Below are 16318 nucleotides of genomic sequence, written 5' to 3' on the forward strand. Positions count from 1 at the left end.
TGCCGAACTCATACCATTCCTCTTTGCTGACTAGGTACTTGGGTAGCTGAGTGGGGAGGCCTCCCAGCTAGAGGGTTAAGCTCAAATGGCGTTTAAGCCCCACTCTGAGTGGAAAACAGACACACACAGCTGGGCATGGAGTTGCCCTTCTTGAATGATTTGATTCTGCTTGGGGGTCGAGACGATACTGTGGGTTCGTCCGTGAACCACGACAAGCCTGCTCAGGAGCGGTAAGCTCAACGCTCAAGCAGGGTGGAATAATATAATCGTGCCACGCACTTACCTCGTTTTACCAAGATAGCAATTTAATTTCATGGCACGATTATTTCCAACCTTCAGTACGAGTACCTACTTAGCTCTCGTTGCATCAGTCTTTCAGGTCTTAGCACGTCGTGGATGTTAGAGACCAACCTCTTTCAGAGACCCACTTCTTTGATGATTGCCTCTTCACTAATACAACCACAAAAGATTCACCATGTTCGATTACATAAGTGACGAGACAGGATATGGTCAATGACTCATAGAGTCGTATCGACGGAGTGGCCCGCGGGTAGGAGCACTGACCCAGTGCCGACCTTCCCGATGCTCTCCAGCTGAGCCCACAAATACCTATAATATTGCGTAGAGATCAAGGACTATTGGTGCGCAGCCCTACGATGTCAGCGATGTCAGCGGATCATCTTCTCTCAGGCGAGTCAGTCACTCACCCTGCTGAAACCAAGTGGAGGAGCTCGGTGCTTGTTCAACGGGCTGGGATCGTGCCGGAATGAAGCTTTTCGTAAAATGAGATCCTCATGAAGAGCTGTCCCCCACCATCCACCCTATCGAACCGCATCCTTTCACATCGCGGAGATTTCGTGCAAATTTGAACTTCGGCTTTGTCGTAATGAAGCGGGTCTCATCCACTACTTCCATGGCCGGCAGCTGATCGGATGGGCGGAAGAAAGACGGTGCTCGTGTCCTGAGACGTGAGCGTTCCTGCAGCCGTCTCGATCCGTGTTCGCATACAAAGCTCAAGGATTGTCTTCACGTACGTATGACTGATACTGTTCCTGCTGCTGGGCTGAATACGATTAGGTTGTTCGATCAAAGACCTGATGTGTTTGAAAACTAGAGCTTGGGAGATTGCATCTACTGGCGCAAATGAGCCCGAAGCACGGCAGCAATTTAGAAGATACTTGATTTGTGGACGAGTTCCGTGCCACTTTGGCGTGTCAGCAAAGACCTGGTCTCATCTGGTTTGCTGACTACTGGCTCCTACCATGTCTTACGGACGTTGCGAGTGTGGCGTAAAGAGGCTGCACAACGAGGACGTTACCTGGGAAAGCGCGGCGAATGATACTGGAGTCACAAGCTTGATCGAACGGAAGCGCAGAAACCTTCGTTGTTCGGCAACAGCACGTGGTCCGTGTTGAGATTTGCTGCAGCACCTGTGTTGAAGCTACCCCACATGGTGGCAATCAGGTGGCAAATGGGGGTATAAGTAGCCTTCTCTCAGCACTCTCTTAGCTAATCAATCAATCCTTCATATATTTCCAACAGTCCGAGATCTGGATTTCCCTGGACTTCCCATTCCGTAATATACATATAGAAACGATGGCAGAGAGGATGGATAGAGGCGGAGCTTGACGTCGTCGATGAGATCTGCGAGGCGAATTCATCGAATTAGATAGACTACTAGTTGCGGGGTGCCCTGATGCTATCTTGGTCGTTACTCTCCTCTCCCCGTCCTGCCCTCTCCAAGGCCCCGATCTCAGCGGACTTGTTATCCAAACTGACCTGTCAAGGTCGTGCACCTCGCACTGGATTATTATAATCCGACAGGGTGTTTGCAATGATAGTGATGCGCTTTGCAAGATCGATGGTATCCTGCGCAATGTTCTCTGCGGGCTCGAGTGGTTTGCAGGGAACTCTGTCTCTCAGGAAGGTAGAACTTTGGGCCCAATACGACATTTGTACATGTTAACACTGCTAAAAGTTTCAAGTTGCAGATCGAAGGATGGATGTGAACAAGTAACTTCAGTCTAATGATGCTACCATCGAAGACGGGGCTCCTTCTAGCAGCTCGACCGCAAGGAACGACAATACTGAGGTGAGTAGTATTCGACACGCTTAAGGATACAATCTCTGACGCCACGCAAGCTGCAGTATCCATCGTGTCCCTATTCAAATCCCCACTAGCGCAAGAGTTCCTATCACATCTCTACGGCTGCTCCCAGCGGACCGCGCTTAAATTTGGTTTGGATACATTCACTGGTCTTCACTCAGGTTACCAACCAACTACAAGTCAGTTGCGTGTTGCAGAACTGGTCGCTCACGCTGAACATGGACGGAGAAACAAGTTATCAGGAGGTCACTCTCATAGAGAACCTATTGGTGATTGAGGACGACGGACACATTCTGTCACGCAGAATTGGTCAATGGCACGGCAAAGCACTCCTTGGGGCAATGACACTACCAGTAACTTCACTACCTTTGACGGAGGTTCACGCCACTTTCCTTCCACAGCACGAGCCTATGACTCTGGACAAGATCAGGGAAGCCGCTCAAGCCATTGCTCTAACGGACAACCTTTTGTTTATTGATAATAACCGAAAAATCCTTTCTTGTCGGATCAATCCTGACAACGGCGTAATGCTCTTTGAAAGTCTGCCACAAAACCCCGGAGAGGCTTCTCAGACACAATCCACCTTAGCTCACTCCACCGTTACCCAGGCCAGCAAAACTAGCAACGACCAAGACGTTGAAATGGATGCACCTCAGCCGGCTTCTGAGGAACTACATCAATCATACGCGAATACCTCCTCTTCTCAGCTTAGCACGTCTGGGACACCTGCGAACATTCCAGAAACCTTACCCGTCCAGATCTTATCTGCCACCAACGGCAAAGCTTACGACCGAGAGTGGATGATCAAAAACAGCATCAGCGAAGATTGTCTGAATGGAGCTCCAAGCAAGCACAAACTTGATTTGCTGGTCAGATATGGCGCGGTCAAAGTAGGTGACAGGCTCTGCGTAACATACCACCCGGACGGTGGCCCGGTCGTTAAAGTTGGAGAGGTAAGGCTTTCGCTTGAGTCACCTTCTCCACTCATAATGCTGACTTCTCGTCGCCCTTAGGTGTTGCAAAGCATGAAAAAGAGCCGTCTGGATCTGCGCATCGCACCGGCCCGCGCGGACTTCGACGGCATCCTGTATGACTGCAAGGGCCCCAAAGACATCATCGGCGGCATGGATAAGGAGTTCCAGATGAAACGCCACTCCAAGGCCTCGGAGGCTTGGAAGGCGGTCAGTGTGGTGACGGAGGATGGTCGGGATCTCGGAAGTCTGTGGAAGGTACGACAGGCGTACCAGGTCTTTACGGAGTGAATGGCAGAGTGGGAGACCCGCAATTGAGAGGGACTATTCCATGAGTGCTTGCGTACAGAAAGGCGAAAGCTTTCTTCGGGAGTATGTTGGTGACAGAGTCGTTGAGATAAAGCTCATCGCTGAGGCCCAGCTTACGGTTTTCATGGTGTCCGCTCTAGAACATTCGATGAACTTGCTTGCCAGAATTCGGTAGTGCCGCGTCCTGTCTTTGTAATGAAGCCTTCACTCGGAAATATTGGGGCGGCATTGATTTTGAGTTCTATTGACTGCTGTGCAAGCTAGATGTAACTGGAACTTGCATCCAAAAGAAGAGAGAGAATACAGACCACAGTTTCGAATCACCTAGCGACATGCACAGATGTTTTGGGTGAGGGATGGCAAAAGGATAGTCTTGTTGCAGGAATACGATCAGGTAGGAGAGTAGCTAGACATGTTCACTTGCTGTATTCAAAGTCCATATTGAGGAGGAAAAGAAGGCAGAAAGAGGGAATGGTGGCAGGGAACGACACAACCTAGGCGTTGGTTTTGAGATAGCGCTAGTCTCGCTTGAACGCTGGATTCTTGTCGCCAGGACCTTCCTCTGAGAACCACTCAACGCATCGCCATCCACTCTGCTATTTGCTGCCAAGACTCAAGACATCATGCTCCTCCTTAACGGATTAACAAAATCGTTTTTCCTCTCGGATGCGAAAGCGCGTCCACGGCATCATCTTTCAGACTCTATGTTGATCTTCAATCCTCCATCTTTCAACCAAGTCGATGGAGTGCAGCAGGAACAATTTATTCAGCCGGATCCTATCTTGTATGCCAACCTCCCTGTCTCCGCCAAGCTTCAAGCCGATGGCCGTTCAGAGTTGCTGGCGCTGCGTCTACAACCATGACGGTGAACGTACGAGATATGATGTCCGCTAGCTGGCCACTCATAGCGTCCCTCATGAATACCATTCGCTCACTTGATCCTCTTTAATATTCACCCTCAGCTACGAGCCCGACTCTATCATGAAAAACACACACAATTGGCTCCGAGGACCTCCATAATTCATACTTTTCACAACGGCATCCACCAAAGATCAGGGCAATCCAAGGTAGGTTAGGACATCTTCCTTAACGGCATGTAAGTAGCACCGTGTATAGGACGACCGGACTTCTCCGAAAACGTAAGCCGGACTGATCTTTTAGCGACTCCTAATGAGGAAAGGCTGCAAGTTTAGTGTTTCGTATCGGATTCGCGCGCTTTCGGGTACAGTCGCTCTCACTCATGATACGTTCAGCTCAGACTTTCAATCGTCAGGTCTAGCCACTTAAAGTAATACATATGTCGACGCCATCGCTGTCAATGAATGTCAACCTGCTAGTGCGATTGTTGGTGCCTTTAGTCGTCGTCTGTCGTCCTGCGAGTATTCTTAGTATGGATCGTCGCGTCGTTAAAAGCGCGTATTCGTGTCATCAGGTCTCCGCTGTTGCTGCTAATTCATATCGACAAAGTGACCTCTCAGACTTCCTGGATCGAGCATGTTTGCGATACTCCATTAACTGTTACATGTTAGCTGAATCTGAACGAGCATCACATCTGTCGATCTCTGCAAAGGAATACGTGAACAAATGGCATGTTCCGATGCGCAGACCATATTGAGAGACAGGGTAAAACTTGGGCAGTGTGTCTACCAAGCCATTTCTTCGGCGTCAAATGGCTGCGACAAATCCGAAAAGCGGCGTAAGTCTCACAACCCTTTGTGCAAACTCTACTGTCCTTGTGTCAAAAACGAGTGCAAAGGGACTACGATATCAAGCGGCAGTAGCTCGGAGGACGGACGGACGGACAAGTGCGCATCATCGGGGCCAGGACGTCAAATTGGAAGCCGGCGAACTTTTGGAAAAGGCCTTTGCAATATAGGGCTAGAGTATCGCTGCTAAAGCGATGCTAAGGCGGGATTGACCTGTAGTGAGTATCACTAGGTAGAAACCTTACGTCTCTCCTCAATACCGCAAGTTTGATGGGGATTTTCCTGCCCGGATTCGACTCCGTTTTCTGTCCGCCCGACCCTTCAAGACTGGTGCGACCTGATAAGCTTGCAGAGCAAGATATCTGGTAGCTGCAACGGCGGAACATCGGACGTTACTTCGAGTTTCGCGCACAGTATTCTCTCCGTGCGGTTTTTGCCCCTCTGAAGGAACGGTCTCACATCTGCCCTGTCCCGGCCATAGATTCAACGACTTCCCTCCAGACTAGGCAGATTCTTACCCAGAGACTGACTGAGTATCTTTTGGTACACAGATAGTCGGTGCAAAGGAGAGCATACCCAAGGCTGCTCCATCGTCAGCAGCACAGTTCCTCCAAAAGACGAATCGGTGATCTTCCAAGCGCCATGGGGAAAAAATTGCACAAGCAGGATAGGCGGCGGAGCTTCGCCTATACCAGCTCAATTGCTCAAGACGCCGCTGAAAGGAATACGAAGCATTATGGGCTTGAGGAGTCGAGGTTGACTGTCTCTCTGCACGGCTTTTCCTACAATCTCCTTTCAGATCAAGTGAGAGTCCCGTGTCTAGCTCACTCATCCGCTTTTTCTCTACAATTTCTCTCCGTTCCACCTCCAAAACTTTTCCTCCCTTGATTTTCTCTCACCATCTCTCCCAAATGAAACCCTTTCAATTCTCACCCACAAGGACTTTCGCAAAATTCCACCTCTCCTGTGCCCAATTTCAAACGAATATCGTCTCCTTCAAGACAATAACAGTGGCCTCCTGGGAACCATGAATGTCATCTATTGGGGCACTATGATCTATACGTTTACATTTGTCCCATCAGGTCTCCTCGCCAATGGTGAATCTCCCTCTCCTGATATCTTCGACCGCCTTACGGGTGGGAACAAATGGCAAGCTCTTCATCTTCTGAGCCGACTGTGAAAATGTCCCAAAAGAGTCAAGCCCCAGATACTTGATGCACTGCGAGGCTGGCCTAAATATCCGCGTTGATCCTGGCTAGATCCGGCCTTGCAAGGCCAAGGTATTGACACCACTCCAGGCCGAAGGAGCCTCGTGAGGCTAGATTTAAGGTCCACGCTCTACACTACGCCCGAAGGGCTGGTCTGTTCACTAGTGACGCACTATGCAGATAGCAAGACATACGGCCTTTAAAGCACTCCGAGACTGCGCCGAGCTCAATCAGCCCACCCAGACCGAATAAAGCACCCGGATGTAAGACGGGGTGTACACATGTATCGAAAAGGGGTGTATATGTAATGGCACCCTATTTATTTAGCTGACTACTAATGCGTCTTCCCCTGACACAAACATTCGTTATGTAACAATCTGTAATACAAAAACCTGCAACGCACGCAACCTTTGCATTCCCTCCTCTGCCTCAGCCGTTGCAAACTCCGAGCCCCTACAAAGGCGAGGCCAGCGTGCACCCGCTGTTCGCGAAGATTGGATTGAGCTTGGAAGTGGTAAAATTCAATATCTCACTCGGCAAGGTCAGAAGAGAACTTAAGCTATCCGGTACATCGTCCGTCGCAAGTTGGTAGAGCAGGCAAAGTACATCTTGTGGATTGAGACTTAACTGGCCGTTGGAGATGGCACCGAAGTTGAGCGCGTCAAAATTCCCCACCCCAACATTGCCGCCGAAGAGGACGGGGTGTGCAGTGTACAGATCGACGACTTGAAGAACAAGAGCGCTGATATTGTATGGGTTGGTGCGACTGAACCATCCTGGTCCACCGGTGGGGTTGATGGGGACGTGCTCCGTGTTGTTGAAAACGACATTACCGTTTGCGTTGGGATTCGTGGTGCCGTAGAAGGAGCCGAGGTCGAGGAAGGCGGGTGCCCCATCAGGACCATGGGAAGGGAAAAGCTCGTAGAGGAACGATGCAGCGCCATAGAGCAGGATGGCCTTGGGTCCGAAGAAGAAGTTGGGGTTCGTGGCCTTTGAGTTCTGATAGCGGTTGAATTGGTGTTGGGCTACAACAGTTTGATTGAATGAGTAGCTATTGATGACATCGGTTTTGTCGCCTCCCTTGTAGGCGAGCGCGGTCAACTCGGCGAAGTAGGTTTCGTTGAATGTGTGGTCGTCACCGAAGAAGAAATCGGCACGTGTTAGAGATGCGTCTCCTTCGAATTTCTGTCTTTAACATTAGTGTGAAGATACAGGGACTGAGGAGTAAGGTATACGCGCGTTGTGACTATCCAACCCGCCTTCAGCGCCAAGAAGCGAACCGGTCAATGACGTTCGACTTGTGGCATCACATCCGATGGACATCTTCTCTGTAATCGGGTCTCCGTCTAGGCCAACGCCAAGGACTGCTAGCAAGACCGCAAGATCATAACCGACATTGTATATGTTTTGCTGCGCATTGAGTAGCTCTGTGAAAGTTGTGACACCGTCGTGACTGATGAACTATTCATAGGTCAGTGAAAATACCATCAAGCTGACGGGGCCTAGAGACGGACATTGTGGTTTGCTGCAGTGTTCAAACCAGGACAGGGTCCTCGAATATCGTTGGGACCCGGAGCTACAAATGCATGGGCAGTATCTCCGTTAGCGGGCACTTGGAAGTTCCCAGGACGGGTACTGGGGAGTCCGTTGATGGCACCTGCATAAGGGAACTTCGACGTGGCTGGGGCAGCCGGTACGTGGTTCGCATTAAATGGGCAGGTGCTTTGACGCTTGGCAAGTTGAGCTTCAATCTCAGAGATAGATCTGACGCCGGACATGCCGGCCACCCATGGAAATGCTATGACATTGGGCACTACCATAATGGCTAGTAGGAGGAGGCCAGACATGCTGGGCGACTGTGCGATAGGAGGTAGGTCAGATCTGATTCAAGTGGTATTAGAGGACAAGGAGCAGTATTTTTACTAGTAAACAGGGGAAAGGAGGAGGGTGAAAGCTACTTTTATGAGCAAAGGGGGTGATGTGCGCGTTCCACTAAACCCTAAGACGTCCCAAGAGGACCAACCCCACTGAACTTCCCAAGTTGCACCAAAATTCCCCATCAAGTCTGCAACGGCCATATTCAGACACAAGGGTGTCATGTTTCCATAAAGTGAGTGTCGAACGAGATTTTCCGGTAATGGGCTGCTGACCTCTAAGCGAAAAGGTACAAGTTGAAAAGGGAGGAGAAAAGATCCTGCAATGCTACCCTGAGGTTACAGCCTGTAGAATGCAAGTCAGCAAGCCGGAGGTCTGGATTGCCATGGCACAGTGGCATGTAATACCGTGCAGATGATATCAATGACTATTGAACCCTCCATTTTGGCTCCTGCAATCCCTGAATGCCAGCATTAAAAAGCTACTTGACCGCCATTTCCGCCACTGGAAACGCCTTCCTATATCGAGAACCCGAGATCGACCGTTATGATAAAAATCCGGCTTTGGCGTCGAGGATGACTAGCTAGGTTTCTTTCAGAGATCACAGGTGCTGGGCGTTACATTCTCGAATCGAACGCTAGTGGGATTATTGTGGCGGAAATACAACCCTCTCGAAGTAAAGATGACCAGCCAATTGCGGGATATTGATCTGAGAAAAACATTTCAAGAGGAAATGAAAAGGATTAATCTGCATTCTTTACCGTTCGGTCAAGAGCGCGACGCCCTGAAGGTCGTTTGTTTAGCGCTTATGACTCGGGCGCTGTGGAGGTGTTCGAGAACGCTATAGAACGAAGCCAATGTGGCCCTGCGCTTCCCGTTTGCAGAGATCAGTAACGAGGGATGTAGATGAGACCGCCCAAGGCTTGAACCGATGACAAATCCTTCGCGAAAACACGGAGATAATGAGAGAACTTTCTGCTGCAGGCTGCCGTTAGCCCTGTAATTGCATAAGCTTCTCGTTAACCATTTTTCGGCGTCCCACCTCAGGCAGAAGCCTCGTGCCCTAGCCGAGGTCAGTGTTTGTTTCACCCTGCCACGCTGAAATTTCTCGGATGTTCCTTCAGGTGCCTTTTGTAACGCTTACGCACATACACTTTCAGAGGATGACTATTGGAAGTCCATTTCTTCACTGAGGTCCCTCTCGCACCGAAAGACTGACGAGAGTGGGTACTGAATCTGCACCTGAAAGTAGGTGCCGTGCAGAAAGCGCCATGTTGTAAGGGGAGCTCATGCAAGCTGTTGACGATGATCTCCTACGATGCACTGCGGGGCTCACCATTTACAACGTCCAATCATTGTGCAGCTGATTAGTGCAAAGGTCTATCTAGCCCTGATCCGCACCCTACGCTTCGTGCCGTGACGTGTTCCATTGTGGTGAGACTCCCTAAAGAATCAGCGATCGGATGGTCCGACAGATGTCTGGACGCTTACTCACTATTCCAGAAACGATCACCAGAGGCGTTGAATTGAGGGTGGAGGCCAAGCTTCAAGCAAAGGTCAAGCGGAGATGAAAAGAACAGACGCGGTGGCCAACATTCCTCGGCTCACACCTGAGCACGATATACTGGCAAAAGGTGCCCGGCTAGCCTCCAATGAGCGCTCTAAGTGGCTTCCAAACGCTGCTGCAATCCTCGTTGATTGATTTTGTTTCGTCTATAATTTCTGAGAGTGACTGGTATACCCAACTACCCTACTACCCCTTGACTCCGGAACACGCCTTACGGCTACATAAAAAAACGAAGATAGCTTGAATCGTAGGATCCACGAGGAATACCGGGACGAAAGGTTGCATTCGGTATGCTCCCTCAATTTGGACCCAATGGAGAAAGAGTCGGCCCGCTTTGCGAACGTGATTGAACAAGGGGAAGCTATAGGATGGTTTACTGTGAACCTGTGTGACGGTTGGCATTCAAGAGACCTTTCGTCGATGGGTACATGCGTTCTTTGCCGCTCTGTGGGATCATCGTAAAAGGTGGAGAAATAGGACGTCAGGATTTCCTTTAGCCCAGCTTATGTGAGATCTTTGTTTTTGTTCCAATGGGAATTGCGACCGGGCTGAGCCGAGATGCTCCTTCGTACCGAATTTGATAGGTCGACATCAGGACTTACCCGGATTCTCGAGGGTTGACGAGTCACGCCGCCACCACTAGTCGGTTGGTCAATGAAGCCATACCCGACCATCTTCATCGAGAATGACAAAGCTTATCAGATTTCATCTGACATGTCAACTCCAAGGCTCAACCCCGTACTTCACTGCGCTATTGGATCTTCCGGCTCCCCAATCGATCGCAGGCTCTTGCACATGAGCCGTGACTTTTCTCCTCTGGGCTTGATGTCCTTCTGCCTTCGCCTCAAGTGGCTTAGCAGCATTTACAGATATAAGATGCTCGGACTGTCTACTGGTGAGTACAGTAGTTCCTCTGGAGGAACGCTGGTGCTTTTGAAACCATGTAGATGGTCTTCCGAGATAATCTGAGCTAGTCTCATCATCCAAAAAAGGCGGTCTCGAGATAATGACTTGTGGGCTGGATAGTGTCTTGCGCTCATAAAATTCCTCTGCACGAGGAGGGTCATCTTCACCGGCCCCTATAAGTCTAATATTCTCAGTAGCAGTAGTATCTAGGTTCGTTGAGCGCTGTAAAACGTCCTGGTACGTCCTAGCCCCTCGTCTTGACGAAGCATGATAGCGCGCGTCCGTCGCAGCTCCGTCCAGAAGCACCGTATACTTACATTCACCGAGTGTGAAATTGCTCAGTCTTTGATATAGGACTAATCTGGTGCAGGCGGCCACCAAAGCTGACGTCACGTAACCCAGGGAGTGCGAGGCGATGACAGTAACACGAAGGAGGTGAGTGCGTTAATGACTAAGGTTATGTCTCCACTTTCGAGGGCGATTCGTATTGTACTATGCAAAACCATCAAATGTATAGTATCTGACGGATGCGTGTATTTCCAGACACCGACCTAGACCACGGCCATCTTGACCGCGGACTCTAATTTTAAAGGGAGAGGGCCCAATTTGCGGTGTGTAAATCTTGGTATGATGTGTGCAGGTGCGGGCTGGATAGCAGGCATCCGCGCCGGTGGCGCTTCTCCGCCTCTATCATCGTTGGTGTAGGATTCGTCGAAAGGGTCGGCTTGGGCGGGACCCTTGGCGTATGTATGTATTGGAAAGAGGTCGAGTTTCGGTACGGTGAGCCTGTATGAGGATTGAGCATGGATAACGGTATTGGCTGAAATCACCGGAGCTAGCGGTGACCCTCTTCGCTTTTTTGCTCGCTCGCTCCTCTGCTGAGCCGGTCACCATTATATGGAGTAGCCGGTTCAAAGAATAGCAATGTAGACGGTAATTGAGTTGATAGATGTGGTATGGGATGAAGTAATTCGAACAATTTGCTGCGGCAAACGCGCTTGATACTTGCCGATGACCTCACCTCCACTGCTTTCTTCTCACTTTCATCTCTCGATTGTCTTCTATCATCACAAAGCTATCGGGAATCTCCTACATTGAACCGCGATAGTAATACGTTCGATTTTCCACCGCTGCATCATGAAGGCTACCACGACCCCCGACGCGGCCATGCCGGACGCAGCAACAAACGAAAAGCTCGAAAATATCCACCCTAGCACTCTATATGTAAATATTCATATCAAATCATCTCGCTGGACGAGCTCCACTGTTCTTACCTACATCGACCCGCATTCAGTATCTCCCTTCAAGCTGTCCACTCTACCCGCGTCACAAGTCCTGTCGCTGGAATCTAAACACCGAATACCGAATTAATTGGCATATAAAAAACCACATCATTATAAGGCCCCTTTGCATATAAAATACCGTTCAAAATAACGTTTTTCAGACGTAGGCCATAATTAGACTGTAAGATAGGGGTCCTAGTAGCCTGCTGAGTAATGGTGCTTAATAGTAGGCCCCCAATGCAAAATCAGAAGTATCCATTCAAGTCCATTGGGAATCTATCAAGTAAACCCTCATAGTAGCAAGGCAAGTAGAATAATGAGTAGTCGGAGTAGGTACAGGCCATTTGCGGTACCCTACGCCCCCAAATCAGGTACCATCCCCCGTACAGAGGTATTTTCCCGTCTAATAAGAGCGTCTCTCCGAGCTCTCTGATTGGCGACAGTGAGCTTAGTAAGACCATTGACTAGCGCCTTAGGCCATACGATACCACAGTGTTATAAGGCCCCTTTACATATAAAATACGGTTCCAAACGACGATTAGATGGACGCTTCGGCTATATGGTAGTATCTTATATGCCAATTACTTCGGTACTATTATGAAAGCATTCTCGATAATAGAGTGCTGACAATGCAGGCAGCCGCAAGCTCATCGGCACGAGACCCGGTCTTGAACATTCGTCACAGGCCAGGCTGCATCACGGGTGCCCACATTTCATCTCAGCATCTCCTCAATTCCGCCGAACGAGCTGGTGTAGCGTCGCACAGGGATATTACTGAGGTATTGATGGATGAGAATTACGGCTTGAAAGGATCGTAGACAGGTAAGGATAACTACTCGAGAAAATAGAGCAGGAGTTGCAAGCCAGAATACGGAGCAGGATCGGCTTTCGATGTCTACTGCCGACAGTCAGATGCTGCCCGGCGCACATGGCTCGAGGGTAGAAGAATGACCAGTTGAAAAGCGGGGACACTGTTTCCTTCTCGTTGCCGTTTGGTTGTTGGCGAGGTGCATTGGCTTGCATGACGAAAAGAACGGAATGACAAACTTGATTCGTTCGATGGTCCAATGGATTGTTTGCTTATACGCCAGATGTATGCAATTAGCCGTTTTCGCAGCCTCGATCTTCTCCAATCTCATGTCACTTTGCTGCTTCCTTGTCATTATATTGGATTGATCTGTCACTCAAAGGTGTTCTCTTTCGTATCGTTGTTGCTTTGAAGCAAGTCGTTGCATGCACTTCAATGAAAGAGCCGTATTTCGCAAACAAATTGTGGCGAAGCCTCTGATTTTCAAGCATAACTCGTACTATACTACCTGATGATACTAGAGCCTTTACGTATCAGAAGCAACTCTATGCAAGACCTTCCTCCGCGGAGCCGTAATCTAGGAGAGATCATAGCCGTCGAAAGGCACACCAAATAAGCCCATTTTGACCTGAAAACCTCCCGTATCCTGATCCTTTTTCCTTAGCAAGGTACCACCACAAGAGGTCCTCAGGCCTCGAGCCTAGTAATCTGCAGATCTGCGCTCATCCAAACCCAGGCCTAAATGCTCTTTTACGAAGAACTAGGACGACATACCCCTCCCCCGCCTCCATACTCTCTGAGCAAACGGCGCACTACAAAGGTCAAACTTGAGAATGAAGCCTCGCAACCGCCGCCTCCTCCGCCGCCGCCGCCATATTTGAGTAGTACACCAAAACCTGATTGCACAATACCTTCTATTGACGAGCTTTGGAGGCAAGCGGTGGTATCGGATGGTCCATACTTAGCCCGTCAAGGCAATGCCATACCATTCCCGCTTGTGCCTCTGCAACGTTCTGCTACGCAGGTCTTTGACTCAGAGCAATGCTTCGGAGATTCTCAGGGGGGCTTGAATTGCAATTGGAGTTGCCCCGGAATACCAGCGCATCCAGTCGAGCCCAGATGGACACCAGTGGGCATTCTCGGCTACCCTGGACCACCATTGGAAGGAGCTATGGCACCTTTGCCTGAATATCCTCTAGAGAGCGGAGGCCATTCAGTGCCTCGGAGCTTTGTCTTCAGTCCACGTACCGGGATCGGACTCGATCATCAGAAGTGGACCTCTCAGTCACCAAGCACAGTATCCTTAGGCCACAATGTTGTTTGCCACGCTACTCAACCTCCAGTCCACACCCTAGCCACGAGATCAATGATGGATCAGAAGCCACTGTATACGTTCAGGAAGCAGTCAAGCAGGGATATCGCATCGCTTGCCAACATCACCACGACTGATGTTACAGGATCCTTTGGGCCATCCGAAACTATGTACTCACTGTCTGCTTTGCCATCCCAGCAGGCTGTCGAGAAGCGCGCGAAACTGACCCCGCGGCCTACACCACAAGAGTTCGATGCAGTTCGGAAGGTATCAGATGTCAAGAGTCCGCCAGACGCAAACCAGCGCAGCAGCAGTGATGGGGACGCAAGCGAAGGAGATGGCGACTCGGCTCGCGTACCCAAGGTAGCAAAAGGCCAGGATAATGCATTTCCAACTCGATTCAAACCTGACCCTCGACCGTCCAAGGATCGCACGACGTCTCAAAGACCAGACAGAGTTCACCATGTCTCGCATTCCAGCCATAGAAGGCCGTCAGCATCTGCGAGGTTCGAGCCGTACAAGCGACGTCAATCGAAAGTGGCTGAAATGATGAAGCAGAGACAAGGGGGCGCGGCTGAAAAGGGGTACGCCCAGTCGCTGCAGATGCAAAGTGACCTTGACATGAATGAGGGCGAAGGAGAAGAGACGGAGTGAAGCGATTGAGATGATGCTAGTCGAGGTCAAATAGGGGTAGGGGTCTTATGCTTTGCCGTGGTTGCACTGGGAGCAGGAGAGCACAGCATGATCTGGCCAACGTGTTTGGTGAATGGTGAAAATAATTCGTAGTCTGTTCAGTTCCATGTTTGGGATGGTCTTCGATGATATGGCTGTCTTTTTTCTGCGCTCATAGGACTGCGATATATTAATGCGCACGGATGCCGCAGTCTGCTACTATTGTTTTTGCCATTCGTACGGCTGCTCTTCCTTTGACAAGTATCCCAGTAGTGCTGAGAAATCCCGCGCGATTCATGGAAGCCAGCTAGCGAAATGCCAATCCTCGCCAGAATCCCTGAGTTACTCTCAAGGTCCTACAATGTGCACCTACAAGGACCATCGGTGCCCCCATCCTCTCTAGTGCGCAACTTTTCCGGCCCTGCACGCATATCCTTGTGCGGGTCCCAGTCCTCCCGAGGAACTCACCCGCTTCCACGTTTCAAGGATCCCGCACATGAATGTTGTAGACATCCTTCTTCTGCAGGTTTCCGCCCGCCGGATGCAGAACTCAACTTTTTGCTGGCCACAGTCTGTCCCAACCTGATTCTGCTATTCTAGCGCTGCAGCATGATCCATTGTTTTTGACGGTAGAGGACAGTTCTATAGGAGTTGAAGGACTTCGGCATACTGGTGGATGTATTCCGACGCGTAGGCGAATGTCTTAGCGATCAGGTTCCGGAAGTGTCTGAGCCTTCGGTCAATGTCATAGATTCTTAAAAAGCTGGTCCCAAAGCTGCTGGACAGCTTCCGGATTTCTTAGCGTAGTGTAGGTACCGAAAACATTTCCAGACCTGGCATACCGCGCCTGTAGCCATTACTCCAACACCACCAATTGCCTTACGGCACACGCTTGGAGGCTCCTGGGAAGTCAACTCTGACCTAGTCTTTTGCAGGTTCCTGCAATTTCTCGGTTGGAAATTCAGGAACTGGCGCTGTTTGGGATATGCTTTTCTGTTGGAAGCTTTGAGGCAAGAAGCTTATTGCGGGACTGTGATAGGCCGGGTTGCTGCATCCAATTCTCTGAGCTGTAGATACCTTTGCATTGTCTGAGGAAACGTGTTGCTGTTCGCGTCTAGGGACATGTACAATCCCCTCGTCGTCCACGACTTCGTCAAAGTCTTTGAGACCCTGAATGTTCCTGAATGTTCCTGTTGCTCTGAATGCTATGATGGCTCGAGGTATGATCATCATCCTTCAGCAATCCATGAGCCCCGGACCAGTTCGAGATAACAGCTCGTGGAAGACCTGCTATGTCTCGGCGTACAAAGACCTCTGTTATTGAGCAGGCTCACTTACTCTGGCCCTGGCTTGCACAAACGAGTGCATGTAGTCTTTAAATCTTCAAGAATAGCCTTTCTCTCAAGAAGGATCGTGTGTTTCCTCTCTCAGGCCCTGTTCCTTCCTTCCTCGATCCCATTTTGCAGACAGAGCTTCCGCGTGACACCAGTAGCTCAAAGCTGTTGCGCACCCACCGTTCACCTCTCTTTCGAATATTGTAATATGTCACCTTCAAGTAAACAGGCGGTAGTGGCAGGCTTCAACGTGGGGAGGG

The 16318-nt window shown here is 50.0% G+C and overlaps 3 protein-coding genes across 3 annotated transcripts; 2 read left to right on the top strand and 1 right to left on the bottom strand.

Moving 5' to 3' along the window:
• Positions 1-2325: 2325 nt before the first annotated feature.
• Positions 2326-3369, top strand: HO133_006773 (uncharacterized protein; the record flags this gene model as incomplete). The annotated part of the gene is made up of 2 exons (XM_037297670.1): positions 2326-3060; positions 3121-3369. 2 exons carry the CDS (start codon positions 2326-2328, stop codon positions 3367-3369), a joined length of 984 nt encoding a protein of 327 aa, XP_037147106.1.
• Positions 3370-6754: 3385 nt separating this feature from the next.
• Positions 6755-8148, bottom strand: HO133_006774 (uncharacterized protein; the record flags this gene model as incomplete). Its single annotated transcript, XM_037297671.1, has 3 exons — positions 6755-7486; positions 7541-7762; positions 7816-8148. 3 exons carry the CDS (start codon positions 8146-8148, stop codon positions 6755-6757), a joined length of 1287 nt encoding a protein of 428 aa, XP_037147107.1.
• A 5334-nt stretch (positions 8149-13482) lies between these two features.
• On the top strand, positions 13483-14706 carry HO133_006775 (uncharacterized protein; the record flags this gene model as incomplete). The annotated part of the gene is made up of 1 exon (XM_037297672.1): positions 13483-14706. One exon carries the CDS (start codon positions 13483-13485, stop codon positions 14704-14706), a length of 1224 nt encoding a protein of 407 aa, XP_037147108.1.
• Positions 14707-16318: the final 1612 nt, after the last annotated feature.

This window comes from Letharia lupina, assembly GCF_014066315.1.
Source record: "Letharia lupina isolate WasteWater1 chromosome Unknown contig_26, whole genome shotgun sequence".
NCBI classification, from domain to species: domain Eukaryota; kingdom Fungi; phylum Ascomycota; class Lecanoromycetes; order Lecanorales; family Parmeliaceae; genus Letharia; species Letharia lupina.